The sequence below is a fragment of the Notechis scutatus genome, chromosome 1 (genome assembly GCF_049901735.1).
Source record: "Notechis scutatus isolate UNSWTSFEM ecotype Mainland chromosome 1, rNotScu1.2, whole genome shotgun sequence".
NCBI lineage: Eukaryota > Metazoa > Chordata > Lepidosauria > Squamata > Elapidae > Notechis > Notechis scutatus.
Window position 1 is genome coordinate 243,597,731 of NC_142009.1, and position 27,004 is coordinate 243,624,734.

The window sequence follows — 27,004 nt, forward strand, 5'->3', positions numbered from 1 at the left end:
AGGTTCACCATCACGGCACTATATTATAAAGATTTTTCTTTCTATTCATTCTTAATGCCCTACAGCAGAAATAATTCATTCTTTCAAGCTGCCTTCCACGTGAAGGCCATGTTATTATAAAATACAATAGTCTGCTGTAATATACTTATGCTGTATGGTTAAGGACATAGGCAGGAAAACCCAATAATGAACATATAAAGGAAATCTATAGTCACACATAATTTCTTACAACAGTGTATGTATATGAAATGGAATAAATCTAGCATCAATTTTTCTGGTGTACACCACATAATGAATATACCATGTCTAGGATGGTTGGAGATTGAACATATTGGGTTAGAGTCCAGGCCAATTTGGAGAATTATTCAGTTGATTTTTTTATAGCCAAACATGACAAAATTAAGAAAATGTTAAAAATTAAGAAAAAAAAAATACTAACTAAAAACACATTAGAATCTTAGCATTCACAAAATATAAAGATTATACTTGGAAGCATATTTCAAGACATTTAGTTAGCACTGTAAAGTTCTACAAACACAGGTCATGCCCTCAATAGCAAATAGCCTTAATTGATACTTTTCAATCTTGACAACTTTAAGATGTGCTGATTTCAAGAATTTCCCAGCTTGCATGTTGACTTCGGGGTTTGCAGTCCGCAAATCTTAAAGTTCTCAAGGTTTTGAAACACTGGTCAACATGATGGGTACATTTTATCATTCAGGCACATCTATTTTTAATCAAGTTACTTTCTTAGGTTGAATCTTCAATTTCCACTGCAACTACTACAACTTACTGCTTATCATGTTTTTAGAGTTTGAAATGGGGTAGAAACATTTTTTTTAAGTCATCATTTTTCTTTCACTGAGCTACCCACTTTACTGCTTTTTTTTTAACCAGTTTGCCAGTGGACCGTTTCACCATTCTTGCTGTCACTTGAGGTAGGAGGTTTTCACCCCAGCTCCTGAACCAAATGGATTTACCTAGGGCTGGACAAGTAAGTAAGTAAGTAAATAAATAAATAAGGGCCAGCATTTTAATGGTCCACTGGTGGACAAGTTTTTTTTTTCCCCAAGTGAAAATGCTCAATGAAAAAGAAAATTAAGACTAAAAAAAAGTTGTTTCTACTTGGTTTTGAACTGGTAACCCTTGCCTTGTGAGGGAAACGTGATGATTGGAATCCTACTATTGTAGGAATACCTGCAGTAGAGATTAGGGGAAAAAAAGGTCATTTATTTTAAATCTACTCCTTCATGTGCATTTTGATGCTTTAATTCTTTTTCACATCTTTTAAAAATAGTAGTAAGCAGAAGCCAAGGATTATTTTGATCCTGTGGATGAATAAGAAGCTGTAGTCACATCATAGTCCAATTCTTGATTTACAATCATTTGTTTAGTGATCATTCGAAGTTACAACAGCAATGAAAAAAGTGACTTATGATTGTTTTTCATACTTTCGATTGTTGCAACATCCCTAAGGCCATACGATCAAAGTTTGGGTGCTTGGCAACTGGTGTGAATTTATAACAGTTCCGCTGTCCTGGATTCAGGTGATCACCATTTGTAACCTTCACTGATTGAACCTTCAAGAACCTACAAGATTCACTGTAGACTGTTCTCAGATTAGGGGTCAAAAATCAAGAGAGTGACACTAGCATTTAGGGGAAAGTTACAACATTTGTTTTAAATCAGATCTGCCTTCCAAACAAAGGGTGAGTGCTGTTAAAAAGGTCCTGTCTTTTACAGACAAAGTGAGAGTGAGTTTTGACAGATGTCTTGCTTTATCTGGGCAAGATATGCAACATCAAAACTACCTCCAAGCTTTGTTTCTGTTTTTACCTGTGCAAGCCCTCGGTGGGAAATTCTTGTGCTGTAAAGTTTGAAAATCCCTATGACATATAGATTAAAATAAAATTCTTAAACCTAAGTGGTATAATTATTTCTTGCATTGCCATAATACAATGAAACTGGTAGCTGGAAAAATTCATTTATCATTTTAGCTGGGAGATAACATCGGGATAACACTGAATCAGGTTTAAATTTTAAATATTTTGAGAGCTGGGGAGTACTATGATTAGCTACGCTGAAGTAGAAATAACTAACTAACTCCAAATTTCAGGTGCATATTTATCTTTCAAGGTCCTTATAAGTTTTAAGAAAAATTGAGTACTGATTGCATATTCTCTATTAGTTCTTTTTTTTTTTAATGTCTAAGAAACTATGACATGTTTTGAAAAATAAACATAAAACATTATTTTTAGGTTTATGAAATTTGTCATTAGAGTTTTTACCACTGTCGGTGTCTTAAGGATATGAGAACAATGGTGCCTGTCCTACCTCAAACTATAAAGAAAGTGCTTCTTACTATCAACAGTGATGAACCCCTATTACTGAAAAATAAAAACGAAGCTTATTTTTATAACCTGTTTGCCATTATTTCATTTGTTCACAATGTTTGAAGTCCTATTTGAATAGTCAAGTTTCAGAAGAAACTTAGGTTTTAAATTCTGTCCAATTTCCCCCCCTAATTTATCCCCAAACTATTCTTCGAAATAGAAGGAACATTTATATTGTTATGCATATTATATTACATTACATTATATTATTATATTATATTATTGTATTATACATATATAATATAAAATTATCTAACTCTTTGAGTTCTAGAACATATGATTTAATATGCTTACTGAACTACACCATAGACCTGAATTTTCATTGGTAGCAATTCATATACCTGTGCCACATTCAGTGCTAGATGGCCACAGTTGGAATTCAACAAAAGCTTCCAAATACTGATTTTTAAAAGCTCTAGAAAAGAAAACCATAGCTGAGCTAGCTCACAGGCAAAGCTTGAGAAATTTTGAAGATTTTGAGGATTGAATAGAATCATTACTAGCGTGTTCTTCATCCCATACCTCAGACCATGTGTTTACAAATTATATTGAAAATGGAGTCTCTGTATATTTGGGGGAGGAGGTGTTTCACCAATTAATCAGGCTGTGGAAGAATTGCTAGAGAGAACATGTTGGAATTCTAAGTTTTAAGCTCAGGTAATCATTATTTCAAGATACATAACAACTGTATTCTGAGTCAAAAAGTTTCTCTAGTTTAAGGACTTCCTAGTTCCCTTGAATGATAATAAATAGCTTTTGGAGCCTTTGAACTCTTCCTTTTATGGGCTAAGACTCAGATGAAAAATACATGTTTTTTTCTTCTTCAGAGGCTAGTCAAATGCATACTGCAGAATTAAAGTTCTTTTTATCAACAACCAAACTAAAACTAAAAATTTAGTTTATTTCAGTATAATATCTCAAATTATTCAGTTGCTTTTGAGTTATAACAGTTATAATGTATTAAATTGTTATAATGTTTTAAATATTATATCATTGTCTTGTTTCTTTACAGGAGTCAGAAAACAATAAGTTATGTTCCTTATATTCCTTCCGAAATACTTCTACCTCACCACATAAGCCCGAAGAAAGTGGTCGTGATCGCAATGAGCTAATGACCAGTGTTAATTTTGGAACTCCAGAACGCCGCAAAGGAAGTCTTGCCGATGTGGTGGACACCTTGAAACAGAAGAAACTAGAGGAGATGACGAGAACTGAACAGGAGGGTATGTATGTATGTATGTGTGTATGTGTATGTGTATAAATATGCATGTACCTCTCTTTGTGTGTTTGTGTGTATTATGTTTGTCTGAATATATCCATACTCACTGGACCTGTGAAAGATTACACACCCACAAAGCCCTCCCCCCTCTCTTTCTCTGTACATATATTTTTACTGAGAAATTCATTAGACAATTTCTGATTGAGATTTGTGCACAAGAGTCTAAATGGCATGTTGATTGTCAGATATAATCTTATTTAATAGTGCAGGACTTCACTTAGTATATTTGTTTCATTCTATAATCTGTGCTTAATATTTGAAGAGATCTGGGCCAAGCGAAGAACAGATATTCTATATCGGAGTTTATCCAGTTTGCGGGGCAGGTTTCTCATATACCAATGAGAACTGTTTATAAAATGTTGCCATGAGCGTAATGATAAGCTTCCAAAAATTCAAAATGCCCTTAAATGAAGTGAGGGTTGTGAAGCTTTTGACAGCTATGGATAAACTATCACCAGAATATGATTTTGTACTTGAGTAAGTAGATTCTATTAATAATCTATATTGCAGTTTCTATGTTGTTGCTTTTGGGGTAGTAGTTCAGTTGTGAAACTCTGGATGATGATGAAGAAAAAAAACACTTGTGGCTAACATATTCCCCTTGGGACATACGTTTATAGTATCTTAAAAACATTGCTACAAATGACCCCAGGTAGAACTTCAGCCTTGTCATATTTCAGAATTGTTGGATTACAGATCAGGTAAACCACAGCCATCAAAGATGATTACGATGGAGTGGGATCCTGCACAAATAGAAACCATTAGGGAGAGACTTTTCTGATGTCTTTGGATCCTGTTCCAATCACAAGCTCAGGCCCATTGATTTTAATGGCAAGATTTGAAGTGATTCAGTATGTTTAAATTTTGCAGTTGAAAAAAAATGAAGCAGCAACTTTATAAGTAAGGGTAGACTGAACTATACACGGGAATAGATCTAAGACAGATTCTACATCTCTTTTTTGGCTTAGTTTATATGACAAACACATAGTTAAATATGTTCTGTATAGGTGTCTTAAACTTCACAACAGTGATAATTTCTCAGATTTTACACAGCCATCTGTCTTTAAATTTAATTTTGAAGTTCATGTTTAAGCTTTTTTCCCCAGCTAAGTTGCTGCCTTCATTTTGATGGCTAGATGATAAATGTTTTAACTTTATTTTTATATTTGGACTCAGCTTTTTTAAAGAACAGAATAAAACAGAGTATTCTTTATTGGCCAGGTGTGATTGGACATACAAGGAATTTGTCTCTGGTTCCTAATTTCTCAGTATACCTACAAGCAACAATGCGATAAATCATAAATCATAAGATACAAATAAATTATATGACACAGTGAACAAAGTGATAGTCATAAGATACCAACAGGAGAAGGTAATAGGAAAGATGAGAGGGATTAATAGTAATACAGGCCTGCTATGTGGTTAGATATCTTTAGGCATAAAACAGTGCTGTGGAAATTATATGTTTAGCAAAGTGATGGCATGACGGAAAAAACTATCTTTGTGTCTAGTTGTTTAGGCATGCAATGCTTTAGAGGAGCATCCTGAGGGGAGAAGAAACTTTTAAATTTCAAATTAAGCATCACATTGCTAAGATTTATTTCATTTTTGCAGTTAATGCATGGATTTGCAAGATTCATGTTTCAAATTTAAACAATATTTCATCTACCTCTTCCCCCCCTTAATATGTATTAATAACTTCCATGTGATTTCTCATATATGAATCAGCTATTTTCCTTTATTAACTTACTTGGACTTCAAATAATTTAGCCTACAATGCTGTATGGACCCACAATAAGTCCCATTTACAGCACTGACACTTAGTTTCTTTGAGACATTTCAAAAAGTCATTGATGAGGAAATGTTCCCATTTTAACATGCTGCATCAATTGTATTCTAATGAAAACTGATTCAGTAATCAATAATACAAAACATGTTTACATATTTATACATATAATTCTGAAAGTATTTAGTGTTTACTTCTTTCATTTTCATATTCTTGAGTGGATTCTTTAAAAGAGAAAATTCAAATACCTATTTTGGAAAAAGACCCTGAATTTAGACCAAAGTACAGTAAGTAATGGCAGGATTCTCAGATATTATGCTTCAGATATTCAGATATTGTTAGTCTTTTTTCACTGAACAGGAAAAATATTTTAATTTCGTGGGCATATTTAGATACTGATTAATGTAAGATAACACAACTTTAATATACCCAAAATAACTGAGAAATTTAAAGTGTAATTAAACTAGAATAAACATCTTTCATTAGTTGAGTTTATAAATAACTATCCAATGTCTTGCACAGAATGGGGTATATATATACATATATATACAAACTTGCCATTTCGTATGCAGCCCTTGCTTTCAGTTGATTTATATGTGCCTAAAAGTTAATTGTTCAGCAACTAGTTTCAAGTTCAGCTCGAAATAGTTGAAACTGTTAGTTTCAGCAAGAATTCACATTTCTTTAAAGCTGATACGACCATGTCCTTAAGTTCTGCATTTCCCATATTATATGTATAAATTCAGGCCTCAATGATTGATACGACAGCTAGTAGAACATATCTGATTACAATGAACTAATTTTGATTATGATATTAAATTAGCAATATCATAAAATGGACATGGAGATAGCCAGACAAACTTAATGGACATACATGACTTGAGAATTAATTAAGTGTGGGCAGCCACTCAAATTTTGTCAGTGCCTCAAGATAGACCAGGTCAAGAAACATGCACAACAGGCATTGCAAGAATAGGGTGAAATAACAAATTGTAAAAGCCTGATAAAATTTATCTCCATCCCTCTTTCTTATACTAAATAGAATCAAGCTAGGTTATTTTGAGTTTATTTTGACCATTAAAGCCAACATCTTTAACACATTCTTCGGCTCAGTATTTGTAAACAGCAATGGATCATGCCCAGTATTTCCTAGCCGTACCACAGATAACAACAATGATCTAATACATATCGATTTCACAGAAGACAATGTTGAAAAAGCACTACGCAACCTAAAACCATCTCTATCTATTGGACCGGATGGAATATGTGCCTACTTCTTAAGAAAGCTATCCACTGCCATAGCCAAACCTCTAAGCATAATCTTTGAAAAATCTTTCAGAACCAGCTCCTTGCCTAACCTATGGTCACAAGCCACAGTCATCCCCATCTTCAAAAAGGAGACCCAAGCCTAGTTGAAAATTACAGGCCAATCTCCTTATGCTGCGTCACCTGTAAAGTCATGGAATCAATTATTAACCAATCCATCATCCTTCACTTAGAGACAAATAACCTACTCTCCAATAAACAATTTGGTTTCAGAAAAAACTATCCTGTAATCTGCAACTCTTACACTGAAAAAACATATGGACGACACAACTCGACCAGGGCAAAGCAATAGATGCAATCTACATAGACTTCTGTAAAGCCTTTGATTCAGTGGTACACGACAAACTACTCCTAAAAATAAAATCCTATGGTATCTCTGGACAACTGAATAACTGGATAGAAGCATTCCTGTCAAACAGACAACAAATGGTCAAAATCGGGAGCGTACTATCAAATCCAGTACCTGTCGATAGTGGTGTTCCCCAAGGCAGTGTTCTAGGACCAACTCTCTTCATACTCTACATAAGCGACCTCTGTGATCATATTAAGAGCAATTGCGTTCTCTTCGCTGATGATGTAAAGCTGTTCAATACCACAGACAATACTGCTACCCTACAAAAAGATCTTGACTATGTATCAGAGTGGTCAAACAAATGGCAACTTCAAATCTCAACAAATAAATGCTCTGTCTTACATATTGGCAAAAAAAATCAGAAAATAAAATACAAGCTGAATAGTCAAGATCTTGTTGATGACTCAAGCTCTGTAAAGGACCTTGGAATACTCACCTGTAATGATCTAAGTGCTAGAGCCCACTGCAACTACATAGCCAAAAAGGCATTAAGAGTTGTTAACCTAATCCTACGTAGCTTTTTCTCTGGTAATATCACACTACTAACCAGAGCATACAAAACATTTGCTAGACCAATACTCGAATACAGTTCATCAGTCTGGAACCCACACTACGTATCTGATATTAGCACAATTGAGAAAGTCCAGAAATATTTCACAAGAAGAGTTCTCCACTCCTCTACTCGTTGTAGAATACCTTATGCCACCAGACTTGAAATTCTAGAACTTGAAAACCTTGAATTACGCCGTCTTCGGTCTGACTTAAGCATGGTATATAAAATCATACATTGCAATGTCCTACCTGTCAATGAATACTTCAGCTTCAACCATAACAACACAAGAGCACACAATAGATACAAACTCAAAGTAAACCGCACCAAACTTGATTGCAGGAAATACGACTTCAGCAATAGAGTGGTCAATGTCTGGAATACTCTACCCGACTCTGTGGTTTCTTCCCCAAACCCCAAAAACTTTAACCTTAGACTGTCTACTATTGACCTCACCCCTTTCCTAAGAGGTCTGTAGGGGGCGTGCATAAGCGCACCAACGTGCCTACCGTCCCTGTCCTATTGTTTCTCTTATTCTTTTATTTTTCTTATATGTACCCATTTCATGTATTCACAACTATGTATACATTTATACTTATTATCTTGTAAACAATTGGCAAATCAAATAAATAAATAAATAAATAAATAAATAAAATGGACATGGAGATAGCCAGACAAACTTAATGGACATACATGACTTGAGAATTAATTAAGTGTGGGCAGCCACTCAAATTTTGTCAGTGCCTCAAGATAGACCAGGTCAAGAAACATGCACAACAGGCATTGCAAGAATAGGGTGAAATAACAAATTGTAAAAGCCTGATAAAATTTATCTCCATCCCTCTTTCTTATACTAAATAGAATCAAGCTAGGTTATTCTGAGTTACTTTCTTAAGCTTACTTTTTCCTCAGGTCTGAATATTTTTTTTCCTAAAAATTATTCTCTAAAAATTCACTCATTCTTTCCCAATCCCCTGGGCAGGTCTAAACTCCTTCAAAAATCAGCATTAATTGCATATTTCAGTTTGTGCAATGGGAAAATTAAAAATATTGGCAGGATATAGTTAACAAAGTATTCAGCAAATTATTTGTATTTTTCAATTTCAGAATTACAGTATATTCTAGAATAAAGTTTTTCATATATATACATAGTAGAGTATCTTCCAGATTCCTGAAATGATATGTAATTAAAGCCAGTAGTTTGTTTATTTAAGGCTGATGATCAGCAAGTCATCCACTGCTACAATCAATGTAGCCTTCCAGTTACAATTACTTTTAATAAATGTATGATCCATCTTCTGTGAGGAAAAAGTGTTCATGTGCCACACTGTTGAGCAAAACTATCTATCATCTATCTATCTATCTATCTATCTATCTATCTATCTATCTATCTATCTATCTATCTATCTATCTATTGTATTTATTGATTTATTTACTCATATTTATATCTGTTGAATTGACCATGAATTCAACAGATATAAATATGGGTAATATAAATCAATAAATGAAAATCAGCCAAAGTGCATTGCTCCCAGGTTACAAGAAAGTGGCATGCTGCAGTGAAGATATTGTGACACAGTTGTTAGCCCAAGTGCTGACAGTGAAAGCTGACCCAACTTGTTGGCAAGACAGGCAAAAAGCTTGTTCCACTTTCTGTCATAGACTCTATTTCAAATTAGAAAGGGGATCCAAAATTGCTTACAACGTAATTTTCAGGTGTTCTTTACTGTCAGGCATAGTTAATAGCCTGTATCTAAAGTTATTGGCCTCCATGCCCAAATCCTTAAATAATTTCTTCTTTTCCGAAGCTCACTTTGGTTCCACTATTGACGGTAATGTTTAACTCCATAACGAAGCCATAAACCATTTGTTTATTTCATCACTTTTTGAGATCTCCTGAATCCACAACAACTCTGGGCAGTTTACAGATTAAAAATAATAATAATGGAAAAATATAATCAACTAGGAGACCAGAACACCAACCATAAATCACTCTCAATAGAAGAGGCTACCTGTAAAATCATATATTACCCATGGTTATTGTTCTGTATTAAATGACTGAACTACAGACTTTTTAGTTTCTTTCTGTTCTGATATCCATTATCATCTACACAGAGATAAATAAAGCTCAGTGTGATATTAACAATATCATTCTCTATTATATTAGCATTATTTCCTGATCTCTTTTCCATTTACCCCAAACTGAGCAAGATATCCGTATATATTTCTCTTTAAGGATTTTTTTTCTTTTGTGGCAAAATAGAAAATGTGATAATATTCCTGTGCTACTGCTTGAATTTTATGAAGTGTGATGATATAAAAGTAAAATGACTAAATAAAATGATTTCCCTTCTAAAGGACCCAATTTTGATTTTTGCCCTACTGGGATTTTATCATTAATGACCAGTATCCCACTTGTGTGGCACCAGAGATGTTTGACAAAATAAAAAATAAAAAAAGTTTTAACTATTTTTGTATTTCCACTGTGGTATCTTTTTTTGGGATCATCCATTGTAGGCCCTTATATCCTTTCAAATATTTGCTGTCTCCTGGCCAGCTGGACTAGATATGGATTAACAGGTTCTTGAGATTATAAATTTTTTTGAATAATTACTGTAGAAATTTATTAAATTTGTATAGCCACCCATCTCATGCTCCTGCACCAGAAATCCTTCTCTTTAGAGCAGAATGAAAGCTTCTGTTTCTTGTTTGGATAGTGGATTGATCTAGTATCAGGCTGCTTGCTTGTGATCATGTGAGAATTTGCTCTCATGATAAATCTGTTAGAAGGTCCCTTTGGAATACTATTGGAGTTTTGGTTTGCTGATGAATATCTTTTGTGTGACTATAGTTATATGCAATATAGCAGCCTAGGACTTTCTCATTTTAAACTGTTCTTTGAGGTTGGTCTTTTCTTATTGTAAAAAAATGGTTCCGAAAAGATCCCCTGTAATGGGTACCGCACCTGGAGTCTGTGTAGCAGAAAACACACTGATTAGCAGCATTGTCTAAGCAACTACCATTTTTATGATTGGAGAGTTTTCAACTCAGTCAGTTCTTTGCAAGATCTTTGAATGTTTGTCAATTCAATGACCATTGTTTTTTTTTAAAAAATATTTATAAAATACTCCTGACTGCTTCTATTTCTGATGTAACGACCTTTGAGGAGAGAATAATATGCATACTGTTTTAGACCTGCTTTGAGTGTTCATCTGAAGGTTTCATTGGTACAATGTATCTTTACTTCAAAATATATCTTTCATTCAGAATATTGCAAATCTGTTGAAATATAAGGTATGAACCATCTGTATATTAAAACAATAATAATTTATTAAACCTTCATGCTGCTTGACTTTCAAGTTTTTGGAGATTCCCTACTATTGCATAGAATTTAGAGTGTTATTAGGGTCTTTGCAGAAAGATCAGAACAATCCTGAATGGTGGCATCTTCAGAGATGAAAATCGGCCATCATTATACTGTAAAAATGAAGCTTGAGGTTTTACATGTAGTTCTTGACTTATGAACACTTAGCAACTGGTCAAAGTTACAACAGAAAAGGGGTTTTATGACCCAGATTTGAAGTTTCAACATCTGCTTCTCCTCACCCAGCCACATAGCCACATTTTGGGCACCTGACAACCAGTTTGCATTTATGGCCTTTTTCAATATCCTACAGTCACGTGACTGGTTTATGACACCCCCGAAAACAGAATTTACTTCTGGTTTCCTAAACGAACCTGTCCAATAAGAAATAATGGGTTTGCTTAACAACTATTGCAAAAAAAAAAAAAAAAGGTCATAAGATCAGGCATGGTCAACTGCTTTACAACAGTCATGGCTTATTACAAGCTCAATTTCTGTTGTAAGTTGAGGACTACCAGTATGGGGCCTGCAAGGAATTAGAGCAACCTTTATTATCAGGTATCCTTCAGATTTGGAAGGCAACATATTTGGAAAGGTTGAATTAAATAGTCATTGTTCCAAACAGGAGGAGATTTTGCCATATGATAAAGACATCCCTATTAATTTATTGTCATTAGGAAGAGTTTCTATGTAATAGAGTGTAAACATAATTTCTCTATATTTACTAAATCAATTGTATGTTTAAATTAATTTGCAGTTAATATTTTTCAAATGATAATTTACATCTTGTGTCACGTTGATCTTTTTTAAAAAAATATTTCCTTATTTTACTGGTTAGGAAGGCAGAGTATAAATCAAATACACAAATGATAATCTAACAACGTATTTAGCCACAACCATTAATTTATCATATGTCATCCAGTCTCTACAAATAATACTTAGCGCAGCTTATCTGTGGCTAGGAGGTTAGATTTCCCTGCCTTAGTGTAACTCTAGCAATATGGAATGCTAGGCTGGTTAATCATCTGGTATACTGGAAACTTAGCATTTCATTTCTGCTCATTCCCAAGACCCAGCTACTCAGAGCCCATATTCAATGTTCATTTTCATTCTTGATTCTCATGAACACTGTAATATCATATTTCAACAAAATGTTTTATAAATAGGTATCCACTCCAGTTTCTGTGTTCGAGGCCATCTTTCAGTATAATTTCACAGTCACATAATAGGAATTCTTTTCTAAAATGTAACTATTTCCACTTGTCTGTTTGGTATAGTAATCATATAACATTTTGTCTTCAAGAAGAACAAGAAAAAAAGTTGAATAGTCTTTTTCTAACTAGCTGTTTCTTTTTATTTGTTTTGTTGCTGTTAGACAGTTCTGGGGGTACTTTGAAGCATAATACCAGCCAATAAAGGGCAGTAATGTTGCAGCAGATTTTTATCTTTTGGATGAGACAAAGACATATATGATCAGCACTGACAAGCACTAAAAATGCCCTTGAACTTTCCTGAGGAAAAATATCTAGGTTTAATACCAGCTGTACTATTACATCCTGTTCATCTCCTCCACATCCCACCCACATAGTTTCCATTAAAGAAAGCACCATTCCTCTATCTTCCTTAAATAGCTGAATATTCAAAGGCTGTGATTATTGTTTAGGTGTCTCTTTCTGACTAGATGTTATAAAACAATGAAAGTGTGGTATGTAAATTATATAAATGAAATAATAAATAATACATGATTAAGATAATCTTTTTTATTATTCCTTAGTGTTTCCCAAACATGTAATTTGAAATTAATCCATGTTTATTTGGGCTGAGAACTGCTCAGTTTATGATTTGGAAAGCATTGAAAATTTCTATAGGGAGGACTATATAAAGAGAGTGAGCCATTACAGTCAGTAGCACAAGAGCTACAATGCCAAATCCTGTCCCTCCTTTTTATATATCTGAACTGCACCCCATCTATGATTGCAATTTATTCATTTGCTTAGTATTTATTTATTTACCATCCATCTTACCTCAAGGGTGGCTTATAATCATAAAAAAAATAAAAAAAATAAAACTGTATACATTAAAAAGATAAATAAATACAAAATTCAGACCATTAGGGGGTGAGAGCAGAAGCAGGATGGGGGAAGGTGGAATTTGTTGTTAAGCGATCAATCACCTCTATTGTGATACTCTGCCATTGGATCCCCAAGCTAAGTGGCCGACAGCTGCATTGGCTGCCAGTCTGCTTCTGGGTGCAATTCAAGATGTTGATAATCACCTTTAAAGCCCTTCATGGTAAAGGTCCAGATTACTTGGGGGATTGTCCCACCTCACCTGTGCTGGCAAGAAAGGCTTGTTCTGACTATTTCAGCTGGTGGGATTCAGGGGAACGGCCTTCTCTGCCATTTCACCCCGCTTCCCCATGAAACATCTTGGCCCCAGTGTGAGGTCAGATTCCATTCTCCTGACTTTCCAGTAGAACCTAAATACCTGAGCAGTGATGTTACATGGGCCATTCCTGGGGCCCAAAGAACTGCCCATGTCACTACTTTCTGCACCAGCTGTAGATTCCAAACGCTGTTCAAAGGTAGGCCCATGTAGGGTGCAGTGCTATAGTCCAGTGATCGCCAACCAGTGAGCTGGGGACCACTGGTGGTCTGCGAAAAAATTTTGGTAGTCCGCAGAGAAATGTCATCCCCAAAGCACCCCTCAAGCAATTAATGTGAAGTGTGAAGGATGTGTGTCTGATTTCATTGTACGAGGTGCAATGGCAATAAAGTAAGCTAACTAATCCAGGCTGTGTGGGAACACAAGGCTGCACTGCCCACATGGCCCATGGGAATACAAGGCTTGTGTTGCTTGCATTGTGAACAACACAAGGTAGTGAGGGGAGGGGAGAAAGGGTGGAGGGGGGAACTTGCCCCACTCACCCCACGTGCCTTGCTTGGCCACCGGGCTGCTTCTTTCCACTTCCTTCTTCTTCTGCTTTTGGCTGCACACAAGGAAAGCAGCAAAAGTCTTTCTTTTTCTCCCCCAAGATGATTCTTTGGGACCCTGCAAGGCATCCTGCTCCAAGAGGCTGCGCCGGTGCAACAAGTCTCACAAAGACTAATTTCTGGTGGAGTTTGGGGGAGAGAAAGAAAAACTTCTGCTCTTCTGCTGCTTTCCTTGCATGAAGCCAAAAGTCTCTCTCTCTCTCTCTCTCTCCCCCTGAGAACAGAGCTGAGACGTATCCTGTGATTCCAAATAAAGAATAATCAATTGGTAGGAAAACGGGGTGGGAAATTTTCCTGCAGACTTTTTGGGGGATTTTCCCAGGGTCTCTGGTCCTCAGGATTTAAAATTATGAGTTTGGTGGTCCCTAAGGTCCAAAAGTTTGGCGACCCCTGCTATAGTCCAATCATTAGTTGAATAGGGCCTGAATAACTGACTGCAGGGACTCCTGATCCAGAAAAAACTGCAACTGGTGCACAACCCAAAGTTGTGCAAAGGCTCTCCTAGCCATAACTGCAACCAGCACTTTGAGCAGGAGGCATAAGAGCAGGAGAGCCTCCAAGTTGAAGGTCAGATCCATCTGGAGTATTGCAATCCCATCCAGAATTAAAGATGACAAAGTCCCAAATCTTAAAACCTCTTGCACCCAAAGCCATTTGGTCTTGCCAGGGTTCAGTCAAATATCTTTGATACTCTTCAACTATTTTTCAAATAGTTTCTAATCAATCACTAATATAACTCATAGGTATGAGGGAAATTTGAAGAGAAAGAAAATGGTGAATTTATAAAACATGTGAAACATCTTCAACTCAATGTGGTTAGCAAAAGAGAAAATGAATATTTCGCTGCAATAAATTTTGACAGCATAGATAACAATGTTATGATGTGACAATCCATTTCCACAGCAGAGTAAAATATATTTGGTAGTTGAATTTAGAATTAACAAGTAATCTTGTCTTTCTAATGACTTCCAGCTTTTAGAAATGAAAAATTCTTTAAGAAACTAGTCTGTGTGTGGATTAACTGCATATAAATTGACCTTATATGTCAGGCTTCAATTTATTTTGGTGAACAACCTCTTGTTTCTTTGGAGATGAACTTTGGTTTTAGTTAGTCATATTTGTTCTGCTGTTCCTGCTGTTCTGCCATGGCATCTAAAAGCGTTTTAAGAGCTAGTGACTGTGGTAATGAATGAAAATGTATTTGGAGCACTGGGAGAACTGCATTAGACTGAATAGTCACCTTACTTGTAAAATCACTATTAGAGAGGGGCAGCTGTAAGTAAGGATAACGATTTGTGTCCAGTGCTTATTTACAGAAAATTGTAAATGTATTATTTATTGAGAGCTCTCCAGACAGTGCTTGTCAGAATAAAAATGTCAAGTCTAAGCAAAATGTTATGATAATATAAAAATGCTAGGTACACATTTTGGAGATAGAGCTAATTAGATCAGCTATTCTTAAAGAAATGACATAAAATTCCTCAATGTTTTTACATACTTTAAATGCTAATGTGGTCCTTATTTTCACTAGACTACTTGCTTTGGGATATATTTATCATTACTTTTGAAAATAATAACGTTAACACCTTTACATTTCTGCCAAGTAAAATAAAGTGGCATTTATTTTTTTTAAAAAAAACCTACTTGTGAGATCAGAGCTCTTTGACTGTTAAGGACCGTTAAAGACAGGAAAAGAAAGGAGAAAAATGGGAAAATAAACAGCAGCTCCTCATAGCTCTATTTATTTTTCTTTTTGTGCATGTATAATTTTTAGTGAGAACTTTTATTACAAGAATAAAATCAAATGCAAAGTAAAATGAAAGAAAGAGAAGAAACAGAAATGTAAGCTCCTCTTAGCTCTGTTTCAATGCATGATTGCCAGTTGACAATTCTAAAAGAGGTGCTGGCATGGAAGCCAGGAAGCCATGGTGAAATCTTTCTCTAGAGTCAAGAGAATAAAACAATTTAGATTAGCTCTCATTCCGAGATTAATTAACTCCAACCCACTAATTATAGAAAAGCCAGTTCCAATCTTATTTTTACCTTTTCTTGTAAAGAAATAAATGGAAACATTGATAGGGTAATTTATTCATTTTTTTAATATGCAAAAAAATATGTTGATTTTACAGTTATTATTATGGTTGGTTGCATAGTCAGCCAGATGTTTAGACTGCATTTGGCATCTTTATTCACCTATTGAGCATTTCCTAAGGACCTACAATAGGCAAATAATATTGTTTGATGGTGTTAAAGGCATCATCACAGGATTATTTTATTATTATTATATAAATGTATAGTAGTACCCACTCTAGATTTTGATGTCTGTTAAGAACAAGAGTTTGCTAAAGTATAATATTTAAAGAATAATTGGTAAAAATTATTTACTTTATTTCAAGGTGTTTCTTTTTAAATATTATTTTGTCATTCATTTTTCTATATTTTACCAATAATTGTTCAAGAATTTCTACATTTCCATTCTATCCTCTTCCCAACTACTCAGTTAAGTTGTTGATATAATTTTTAGCATGTTGTCTCTGAGAAAAAAAGGTATTTGTTTTTGTCTTCAGAATACAGCAGTATTTTTATTACATATATATGCTTTCTTTTTGTGATTTCTATGGTACTTTGTTTATAAATAGGTATAAAAACTATTCCATTTGCTTCAGTCCTATGAATTTCAGACCAGGAAATGTAACTTAGGAAGACCCATAGTTCAGTGTTCAGATACATAATTTGGGTACGTATTTCTCTACATTCAATTCAATTCACTCAAATCTTAAGAGCCTCTGAAACAAATTTGGGGAAATACAGTTTAGAAGTACAATTGCCTGAGGCTGGACCTACTGATCAGTAATATATGCTGTCTCTAATAGCACAGATCAGGAAAGTGATGAATATTTGTCAAGATTAATCAAAGTTACTAATGGGTAATTCATCCTTTGTAATAATGTGAGAACAAATAACAGTGATAGCAGATATAACTGTTATCACCTAAGACCCAAAAGTTTGCAATGTTCTCATCCATTCTTCTGATAGGAAAAGACAGGAAAGAGGGAAAAAAGGATCATAAAGTAAATAATCAGCTACATCCATCCTAATCATGATCAATGGAAGAAATTACATTTCTGGAGTCATGACCCATATTGTGACATAGGATGGGATTGTAAACTCATAAAAAATGGGAAGACTATATTTATCCAAATCATGTCAAGCATGGATCAGAATGATTCAAAGTAAATCCTACAGAAGGCATCAGAAATCAAGAACTTACAAAAATATGATTTAATAACTGAAATCTGATGGGGTAATGATTGGAATAGAGAGCATAAAAGGTATACTTTGTTCAAACAGAAGCAAGAGAAAAAAAAACTAAGGGGTTGCATTAAAAATATCCACATCCACATAAAATTCTAAGGGGACATACCTGACAACAGAATGAGAGAATCTAGCTAGAAATAAAAGAAGGAATTGAATTCTTAGGTGGTGTCTTTTACTGATCAACCAATTAAAGAGAAGGTGTACTTTGTAGTTACCCAAAACAAATTGCAGATCTTAAAAGTGTGAAATATTAGTGGTGAAGGACTTTACCTAATATTATTTTGTCATTCAAGCTCTTCCAAGTATGGGCTTTCTAAGAAGTTCTTAATCTGTAGAACATTCCTTATTCAGCTCTATCCATTGAAAAATCCTAGGTAATTGTCAAGTGGCTGCTGATTGGAGAATGGCACATGTCCCTATCTTCCAAAAAGGAAGTCTCAGACAACTTACAGGCCAGGCAGCCTGTAAGGCTACTCTGAAATATTCTAGAGCAGATCAGAGAGCAATTGAAGTACCTTAAAAAGAAGCTAATATGTATAAAACATCAGCATGAACAGTTCTTGTCAGAATAATCCTTTTTCATTTTTTTTTTTATTTTTTCCATTCCAGTGGAATGTTGGAAAGTTGTGTAGAGTTGCTCAAGATGTTGTCTAAGTGTCTATCATCAGGAAGTCAACTTGATCAAAACAGAAGAGAGTATGATGTGGTGGAAGAACACCCCCCCCCCCAAAAAATAGAAAGAATGTGTTTGAAAACCAGCCAGATCCAGCTGATTTTGCAAATAAAAAGATTTCAAAAAAAAATTCTCTAAGATATCTCTATGGGAGAAGAAGTTGATGAATCCTTCTCTTCTGTTCATGAGACTTAGAACAAAGTGCATGCAGCTAGACACAATACAATGGGAAAGCAGAAAGTAAGACACATACTCTGAAGCAATATATATGCACCCACCTTACATGCACAAAATGTAAACACATACCCTGATTAGTACTGGGTGAAAATGCGTGCACACACTATTACTTCGTTATCCAGAAGAAAATGCAGATTCATTCTGTAGTAAAAGGTTGGAAAATATTCTAGAAATTATTCTCGCCATCCTTTTCCTCTCTTATTTGATCATGGGCCCTCATTTGTAAATTAAAGAAAGTTCTATCTCATGTTCCAATGGGCAGGTAAGGATGGATTGGATTTCACGGATGAAATTTACATGGGGAAACCTGGAGCAAGAAAACAACTGAGTGCCACAAGGTTCAGTCTTAGGCCTTGTACTTGCCAACATGTCCTATATGAAGAGCTGGAGAAAGGTTATCAGATTTATAAATGGCACGTTTTGTGTAAAGTAATTCAGAAAAAAAATTTACGATAGCCAGCCAAATTTAGTCCCAGATTCAGGTTTCTTTTATCTGACCATTACCTTGGCAACAGCTCTTCCTTTTGTAATCTCAAAGTCTTTCTTCAGTACTATTGCACCTGCTGTGCTGCTTGCTTGGAGATAGAATTTAGTTGAAAGGAAAACACTGATAGAAGCTAATATTTGTAGCTCAGAGTTGAGCTTTGGAGTCCTTGTTGCTTTCTGGGCTTGGTGGTTTTCTTGCAGACATTTCATTACCAAAGTAAGTAACATCATCAGTGCAAGATGTCTGCAAGAAAACCACCAAGCTCAGACAGCACCAAGAACCCCACAGAAACAAAACCCAATGTATTCCCAACTCTTACAATCTATCCTATAAGAAATTACCTCTGCGCAGGGTTCTTAAACCACAGCTTAAAACTGGAGTATGTACATTCCTTTCTCCCCTCCCATTGGAATAGAGAGGAGTATGTTTTGACCATTACTAGAAAGAGGATTATCCAAATAACTATAGTAGCACACTGTTCTATCTCAGGTTACAGTAAGGCATGCTAGGATGGAAAAAAAATGGCTACTTGCTTTTAAAAATATTAAAAAGCCACGAACTATTAGGACCTGCCTGTAGCACTAATTGAAGTATACATGTCCCTTTTAAGTAACCATTGATCCTTCACCCCAGCATACGACACTGAAATCTGAGCTCTTTCTGCAGCAGGCATAAACTAATTTAATTAGACCACCATAACACCATCTCTTTTTCATTTTAAGACTGTTTCTAAAATGCAGACCCACATATTCATCAGCACATTTCTTTCCATGTCCCTTTCTGTATTTTGCTTGATATTCAAACCAGAAGTAGTGTTCCAGCAAACATGAAAAGTTTCTCCCTACTTTGTGACAATTTAGTTGGTCTTAAAAAATATTATCATTTTTACCTCTGCCTCCCCTACAGGGCAGGGTAAAATTACATTTTATTAGGTTATGAGGTTATTTCATAATTTACCAAATACACAATTCTTATGCACATTTGTATTCTTTATTAAGAGAGAAAAGTTGATGACATGCAGCTTGTTTTGCTTAATCTTATTTCTTGCTTCCTCTACCGCCCAACTTTACAGATAAGGTAATTTATCTGATGCATTATCTAAGCATTTTAAGAGACCACAGATTAAGCATGCTGCTGGTTTTTTTAAATAGTAAATTTGTTAATGACTACTGCCAATGTAAAATAGCAATAACAAAAAACCCTCCACTATGAAATCATTAAATACTTTAAAATCATTTTTCTTTAATGAAATAATTGGTTCGATAACATAAAACAAATTCACAGTAAGCTTAAGAATCTAGATTTTTGCATATATGTTGCATATAATTATATAAAAGAAATTTAAAATCATTACTCAGAAAGATATGGAAAAACATAGAGTGTCACAGGGAAAATCATTTTGGATGGTTCTGATATTTGTGGATATTGTCACATCACAGCATCTGAATATTTTTCCCAAGGCTTACATTGCTACCCTACCAAGGCCTAGTTTGCAGCATATATCTTGATTACTGGTTCCATTCCTGTTGATAGTCAATAGTAAAAGACAGAATATATCAACATTTTCAACAACATCATTGTCAATTCTAAGGCTGCTTACTCTATCTGTTGCTATTAGCTTGGTTATCTTTATATTTAATCTTAGTCCGCTTTTGTCACTATGCTCCTTGATTTTACTAAAGCTTCCAGATCAATTAATTTTTAGTAATCAGTGTATTGTCTTCAGCATAGCATCAGCATAGCATAGTATACAGGTGTCCTTGACTTGTGGCTACCTCTCGGATTGGATTTCTGGTTGTACATTGTTACAAGTCATAAATTGTAAGTCATAAGTTGCACCATGTGACTGTACCCGATCTTATGATATTTATTATGGTCATAAGTGTGACCCCATTCTTTGAAATGTGTGTTTTTTGCTGTAAACCGAGCTCCAAAAAATGCAGATTACAGTTGTGACCATGGATGCTGAAACCAGTCATAAATGTGAGCCAGTTGCCAAGCACTCAAAATGCAGATATGTGACCTCAAAGGTGTTTGGCACGACAGTTTAAACTGGCCACAAATGTTTATAGGTCAGAAAGCACCCATTCTGGGCCTGTTGTAATTTTGAATGAGGACTATCAATTGAGTCCTCAATTTATATCCTATATAGTTATATAGTTTCTTCTTCCAATTTTAAACCATACTCATCTTTTCCAAATCTAGCTTCCCTTAATAAATATTATACCAGTATAGGTTGTCTTGTCATGCTCCTTTGCCAATCTATACTCATTGTTTCAGCCTGTTCCTGTGCATACCTTGTCCTACTTATAGGTTTCACATGAGGACAATTGGATATGGAATTCCCACTTTCTTAAGGACATTCAGCAGCTTAACATGGTTCGCATAACTGAGGACCTTCCTATAATCAATGAACTATATCTTGACTACTTTTTGGTATTATTTGGATTTCTCAATTATGCAGTATGCCTTAGCAATAATGTCTATTTGTCAGCCTTTTCTAAAACAGCATGAATATATAGCACTTCCATTTCTAATTTGTAAGGTACAAATTTGTATGGAATAGTCCTAAGCATTGTTTTGCTATGTGTTAAATTAAAAACATTACACAGTGCCTTCCATACTGTGTTAAATCTCTTTTCTTTGATATTGGTATTTAGACTGACCTTTTTCAATATGCTGAGCACTGTATCATTACTCAGATTTGCTGGCATAGCTTGGTTAGAACTTTCAGGGATTCTATAGCAAAATATAGCTGTTTGCTATATTTCTGTAGATATTTCACCAATTCCCATTGCCTTGCAACTTGGTAATGATTGGAATGCTGAGTTAACTTCATCTTCTAATACTAATGGTTCTTGTAGCTAGGACATTCTTTTAAGGTGTCTTGAATGCTGATTTTATTATTGTAAAATAATAAAATTTATTTTATTTATTATGTTTGATCTTCATTGAATCAATTACTATCTCTCCATTGGTATCCATTAGTTGACCAACTTGATGCTGAAACTCCTTATGAATTTGGATATCTTTTGTAAGCCTTTCCTTGTTTTTCCATGTCTGTTCCAATCTTTTCTGTCTTTACTGATATTGTAATACTGTTTCTTGTCTCTTCTAATTTCTTTGTCAAGTTCCTTCATGAAATCTGTGTCTCTCTTGGCTTTGGCTTCTCTTCTCTTGGCAATTTCTATCATTTGTTCTGACATCCAATTTGCTTTCTTGGTCTTTGGCAGTTTCTTTTCACAATCACCCTTAACAACTGCTTTGATTTTATTCCATGGTTCCTCTGGTTCTATATCAATGAGATTCAGGATTTCAAAGCAATTCCTGCTGTTGTCCTTGACAATGGCGGGTATATGCTCAAAATCATATTGTGAAAACTGTTCAGCTTTCTTTGGCTGCTTTGGCTTGACTTGGAATTTGCACATTAATAGCTTGTGATCTGTTTCACAGTCAAACCCTAAGCATATTTACTGTCATAACTGTACTCTTCAAATAATACAACAAATTCATCTTCCATGTTCTCCATTTGATGTTATACATACACACACACACACACACACACACACACACACACACAATATATGGTATATATATGGTATTCAGCTTTGTTCGGGTATTTTCCCACGTCAATATAGTTGTGCTTTTAAAGTTGTAGCAACGTTTTGGCAGAATCTCATCTGCCATCATCAGGCTTCTGTATTGTGTTCGTCTGTGAGTCAGACTTTCACAGCCGTTTCAGTTTTAAATTTGGGGCTAGCCTACTGCTGTGCCAGAATGGTTTTTTCTTCATTCTGATTGGTTGGGAGTCTTGGTCTGTGTTTATTGGTCTTGGAGTTAGCTGTGTTTCTAATACCTTCTGTCTGTTTTGTGGCTTTTTTTGTCTTGATTGGCTGGCAACATTGTGTTCCTGTATTGGAGGCTTTTAGTGCAGCTTGGCTCTGAGTAAATGGACAGCTATCATTTATTAGGAAGCTAGGTTTCATCTGGGTGCCTGGTTGGGGTGTGTTTGAGCTGGAGGTATCAGGGTGGATCTGTTTGTGCCCAGGTGTTTGCCTGGCTTGTGGTGTGGAGATTTTTTTGTTTGTGAGTGCAGGATTCCAAATAATTGACAGTCTGGTGGAATCATCTCTTCTATTCATTGTGTCTTCGGCTTTGTGCTTCTCGGAGTAATGTGAGCTTGCAGTTGCTTCTTCCTTTTAACTGCTAGTGGGGGTGTGACTTGATTGGGTGGGGGCTTGGCTTTGTTCTGATTGGGTGGGGGTGTGTTCTCATTGGTTGGGGGTTTGGCTGTGTTCTGATTGGTTGGGGGGTTGGCTGTGTTCTGATTGACTGGGGGTGTGTTCCGTTCAGGTGGGGGCTTGGTTGTGCTCAGGTTAGTCTTAGTTGCTGGGAGATTTGAGCTGGTGAGTTGTGATCCTGTTGTTTGGCTTTGCGTTTGTGGTCGTGCCACATCTTCATGGTGGGTGTCAGTTCGCTTCATGTATGGGCTCAGAGGGGTTTGAAACAGGTAGTGTTGCAGCTGCAGTACGGCTTCTGGTCCATGGTCATGTCTCATCTTCTGTGTGGGTGTGAGTCTGCTTTCTACGTGGAAGTGTGGTGGTAGCATCTTGTGTGGCCCTCGTGGGTGTGGGTCTGGTGTCATTCTTCATGTTAGGTACTTGTTTGTTAATGAGGGCGGGTTTCCAAATGGCTGGTAGGCGGGAGGTATCATCTCGTTTATTCATGCTGTGTGGGCATTTTTCTATCTCTATGGCTTCTCTGATTATTCTGTTGTTGAAGTTTTCGGTTTTGGCGATAGTTCTGGTATTTTTAAAGTCAATCTCATGTCCTGTGGCTTTGAGGTGTTGGACCAGGGAAGAGGTTGGTTCTTCTTTTTTGATTGAGTTCTTGTGTTCTTCAATGCGTGCACTTATTCTTCTGTTAGTTTGTCTGATGTAAGTAGTGGGGCAGGCGGTGCAAGGGATTTCGTATACTCCTTGGTTTTCTAACTCGATTTTGTCTTCAGGGTTTCTTGGGATGGTAGATATTTTTCTGTTTGTGCAGAATGCTGTCTTAATGTTGTGTTTTTGGAGGATCTTGCTGATTTTGTCTGTAGTGCCTTTTATATATGGAAGGAGGGCTTTGCTCTTGTTCTCTGTCTTGGATTTTGGTTGGGGTTTCTTTTTGGATTAGGTGGGTAATCTTCTTTCTTTGGAATCCATTGGCTGTTAGTACGTTAGTGAGAGTGTATAGTTCAGTTTTTAGGTGTTGTTCGTCGGCTAAGCATTTTGTTCTGGAGATGAGTGTCTCAGCTACGGAATTGATCTGTGCTGGGTGGTGGTGTGAGAGTGCGTGTAGATAGCAATTTGTATGTGTTTTCTTCTGGTAGATGGTGTGTCCTAGGGAGCCATTGGATTTTTTTGTATACTAAGACATCTAGGAAGGGAAGTTGATTGTTAGCTTCTGTTTCCATGGTGAATTGTATTTTGGGGTGTAGGCTGTTGAGGTGTGTGAGGAAGTTGTCCAGTTTTTCTTTCCCGTGTGGCCAGATTATGAAGGTGTCATCTACGTATCTGAGCCAGAGTTTGGGTTTGTGATCATATTTTTTTTGACAGCCATCCAAAACAAATACAATCCCCCCAAGCACATCCTAGATCTGACCAACCATTGCCTATCCAATACATACTTCACCTACAATGGACAAAAATACAAACAAATAGAAGGAGCACCCATGGGATCCCCCCTCTCACCTGTCATCGCAAACCTCTACATGGAACACTTTGAAACACAAGCTCTAGAAAAATATGATCACAAATCCAAACTCTGGCTCAGATACGTAGATACCCACCTAATCCAAAAAGAAACCCCAACCAAAATCCGACAGAGGACAAGAGGACGGCAAAGCCCTCCTCCCATATATAAAAGGCACTACAGACAAAATCAGCAAGATCCTCCAAAAACACAACATTAAGACAGCATTCTGCACAAACAGAAAAATATCCACCATCCTAAGAAACCCTAAAAACAAAATCGAGTTAGAAAACCAAGAAGTATACGAAATCCCTTGCACCGCCTGCCCCACCACATACATCGGACAAACTAACAGAAGAATAATGTTAGCTAAGTGACTTTGAATGATTTGAAAAGAGATATACACTGCTCAAAAAAATAAAGGGAACACAAAAATAAGACATCCTAGATCTGAATGAATGAAATATTTTTTATTAAATACTTTGTTCATTACATAGTTGAATGTGCTGACAACAAAATCACACAAAAATTATCAATGGAAATCAAATTTAGCAACCCATGGAGGTCTGGATTTGGAGTTACACTCAAAATTAAAGTGGAAAAAAACACTACAGGCTGATCCAACTTTGATGTAATGTCCTTAAAACACATCAAAATGAAGCTCAGTAGTGCGTGTGGCCTCCACGTGCCTGTATGATCTCCCTATATGCCTGGGCATGCTCCTGATAAGGTGGCGAATGGTCTCCTGAGGGATCTCCTCCCACACCTGGACTAAAGCATTCCCCAACTCCTGGACAGTCTGTGGTGCAACGTGGTGTTGGTGGATGGAGCGAGACATGATATCCCAGATGTGCTCAGTTGGATTCAGGTCTGGGGAACGGGCAGGCCAGTCCATAGCATCAATGCCTTCGTCTTGCAGGAACTGCTGACACACTCCAGCCACATGAGGTCTAGCATTGTCTTGCATTAGGAGGAGCCCAGGGCCAACCACACCAGCATATGGTCTCACAAGGGGTCTGAGGATCTCATTTCAGTACCTAATGGCAGTCAGGCTACCTTTGGCGAGCACATGGAGGGCTGTGCGGCCCCCTAAAGAAATGCCACTCCACACCATTACTGACCCACTGCCAAACCGGTCATGCTGGAAGATGTTGCAGGCAGCAGAACGTTCTCCACGGCATCTCCAGACCCTGTCACGTCTGTCACATGTGCTCAGTGTGAACCTGCTTTCATCTGTGAAGAGCACAGGGTGCCAGTGGCGAATTTGCCAATCTTGGTGTTCTCTGGCAAATGCCAAACATCCTGCACAGTGTTGTGCTGTAAGCACAACCCCCACCTGTGGACGTCGGGCTCTCATACCACCCTCATGGAGTCTTTTTCTGACCGTTTGAGCAGCCACATGCACATTTGTGGCCTGCTGGAGGTCATTTTGCAGGGCTCTGGCAGTGCTCCTCCTGCACAAAGGCGGAGGTAGCGGTCCTGATGCTGGGTTGTTGCCCTCCTATGGCCTCCTCCATGTCTCCTGATGTACTGGCCTGTCTCCTGGTAGTGCCTCCATGCTCTGGACACTACGCTGACAAGACACAGCAAACTGTCTTGCCACAGCTTGCATTGATGTGCCATCCTGGATGAGCTGCACTACCTGAGCCACTTGTGTGGGTTGTAGACTCCGTCTCATGCTACCACTAGAGTGAAAGCACCGCCAGCATTCAAAAGTGACCAAACCATCAGCCAGAAAGCATAGTAACTGAGAAATGGTCTGTGGTCACCACCTGCAGAACCACTCCTTTATTGGGGATGTCTTGCTAACTGCCTATGCTTTTCACCTGTTGTCTATTCCATTTGCACAACAGCATGTGAAATTGATTGTCAATCAGTGTTGCTACCTAAGTGGACAGTTTGATTTCACAGAAGTGTGATTGACTTGGAGTTACATTGTGTTGTTTAAGTGTTCCCTTTATTTTTTTGAGCAGCATTGTTTTGATTGTTTGAAGACTGCATTAGCAAAGAAGAAATAATTGGCCTAGAAACCTTTTGCTTTCTTAGGTTATCCAGTTCAACTATATTTTCCTTCTTAATGTTTCCAGCTTTGGTGTTCCAGGCTCCAAGCAGCCCATCTTGCTTTCATATTCTGTAACTTTCACATCAAATTTAGCTATGAAACTGGTCAACATTCTTTTCCTGTGCATCAGTGATTGGAGCATGAACTTATACCCTATTATATTGCATAGATGTTCATTAAATCCACTTGTTATTTTTTAGGCATTGCATTGTACCCAAATATCCTTATTGATTATGAAAGTAACACTGCTCCTTCTTCATAGCAGAATATTCTTTATATTTAGTAAATATAATCTGTCTGATAGTGGGCTATTCCACTATATTTCAGTTTGCTGATGCATAAGACATCAGTGTGTATTTAATTCATTTCATCTCTCATTGCACTGAGCTTTCTCGTGTTCATGAGTTTTATGTTCCATGTTCTCACCATAATTCTGCCTTTGCAGTTTCAG

At 36.5% G+C, this 27,004-nt stretch overlaps 1 protein-coding gene across 11 annotated transcripts in view; it reads left to right on the plus strand.

Moving 5' to 3' along the window:
* The window catches only part of SOX6 (SRY-box transcription factor 6), a 487,451-nt gene that overhangs the window by 213,940 nt on the left and 246,507 nt on the right, over nt 1-27,004 (plus strand). For 10 of the 11 annotated variants that reach the window (XM_087950911.1, XM_087950909.1, XM_087950910.1 and 7 more), the window contains one exon: nt 3,406-3,616. In XM_087950911.1, coding sequence (XP_087807037.1) covers nt 3,406-3,616 — 211 coding nt within the window. Of the gene's footprint in view, nt 1-897; nt 995-3,405; nt 3,617-27,004 lie in introns of all 11 variants that reach the window. The other variant, XM_087950914.1, reaches the window with a different exon arrangement.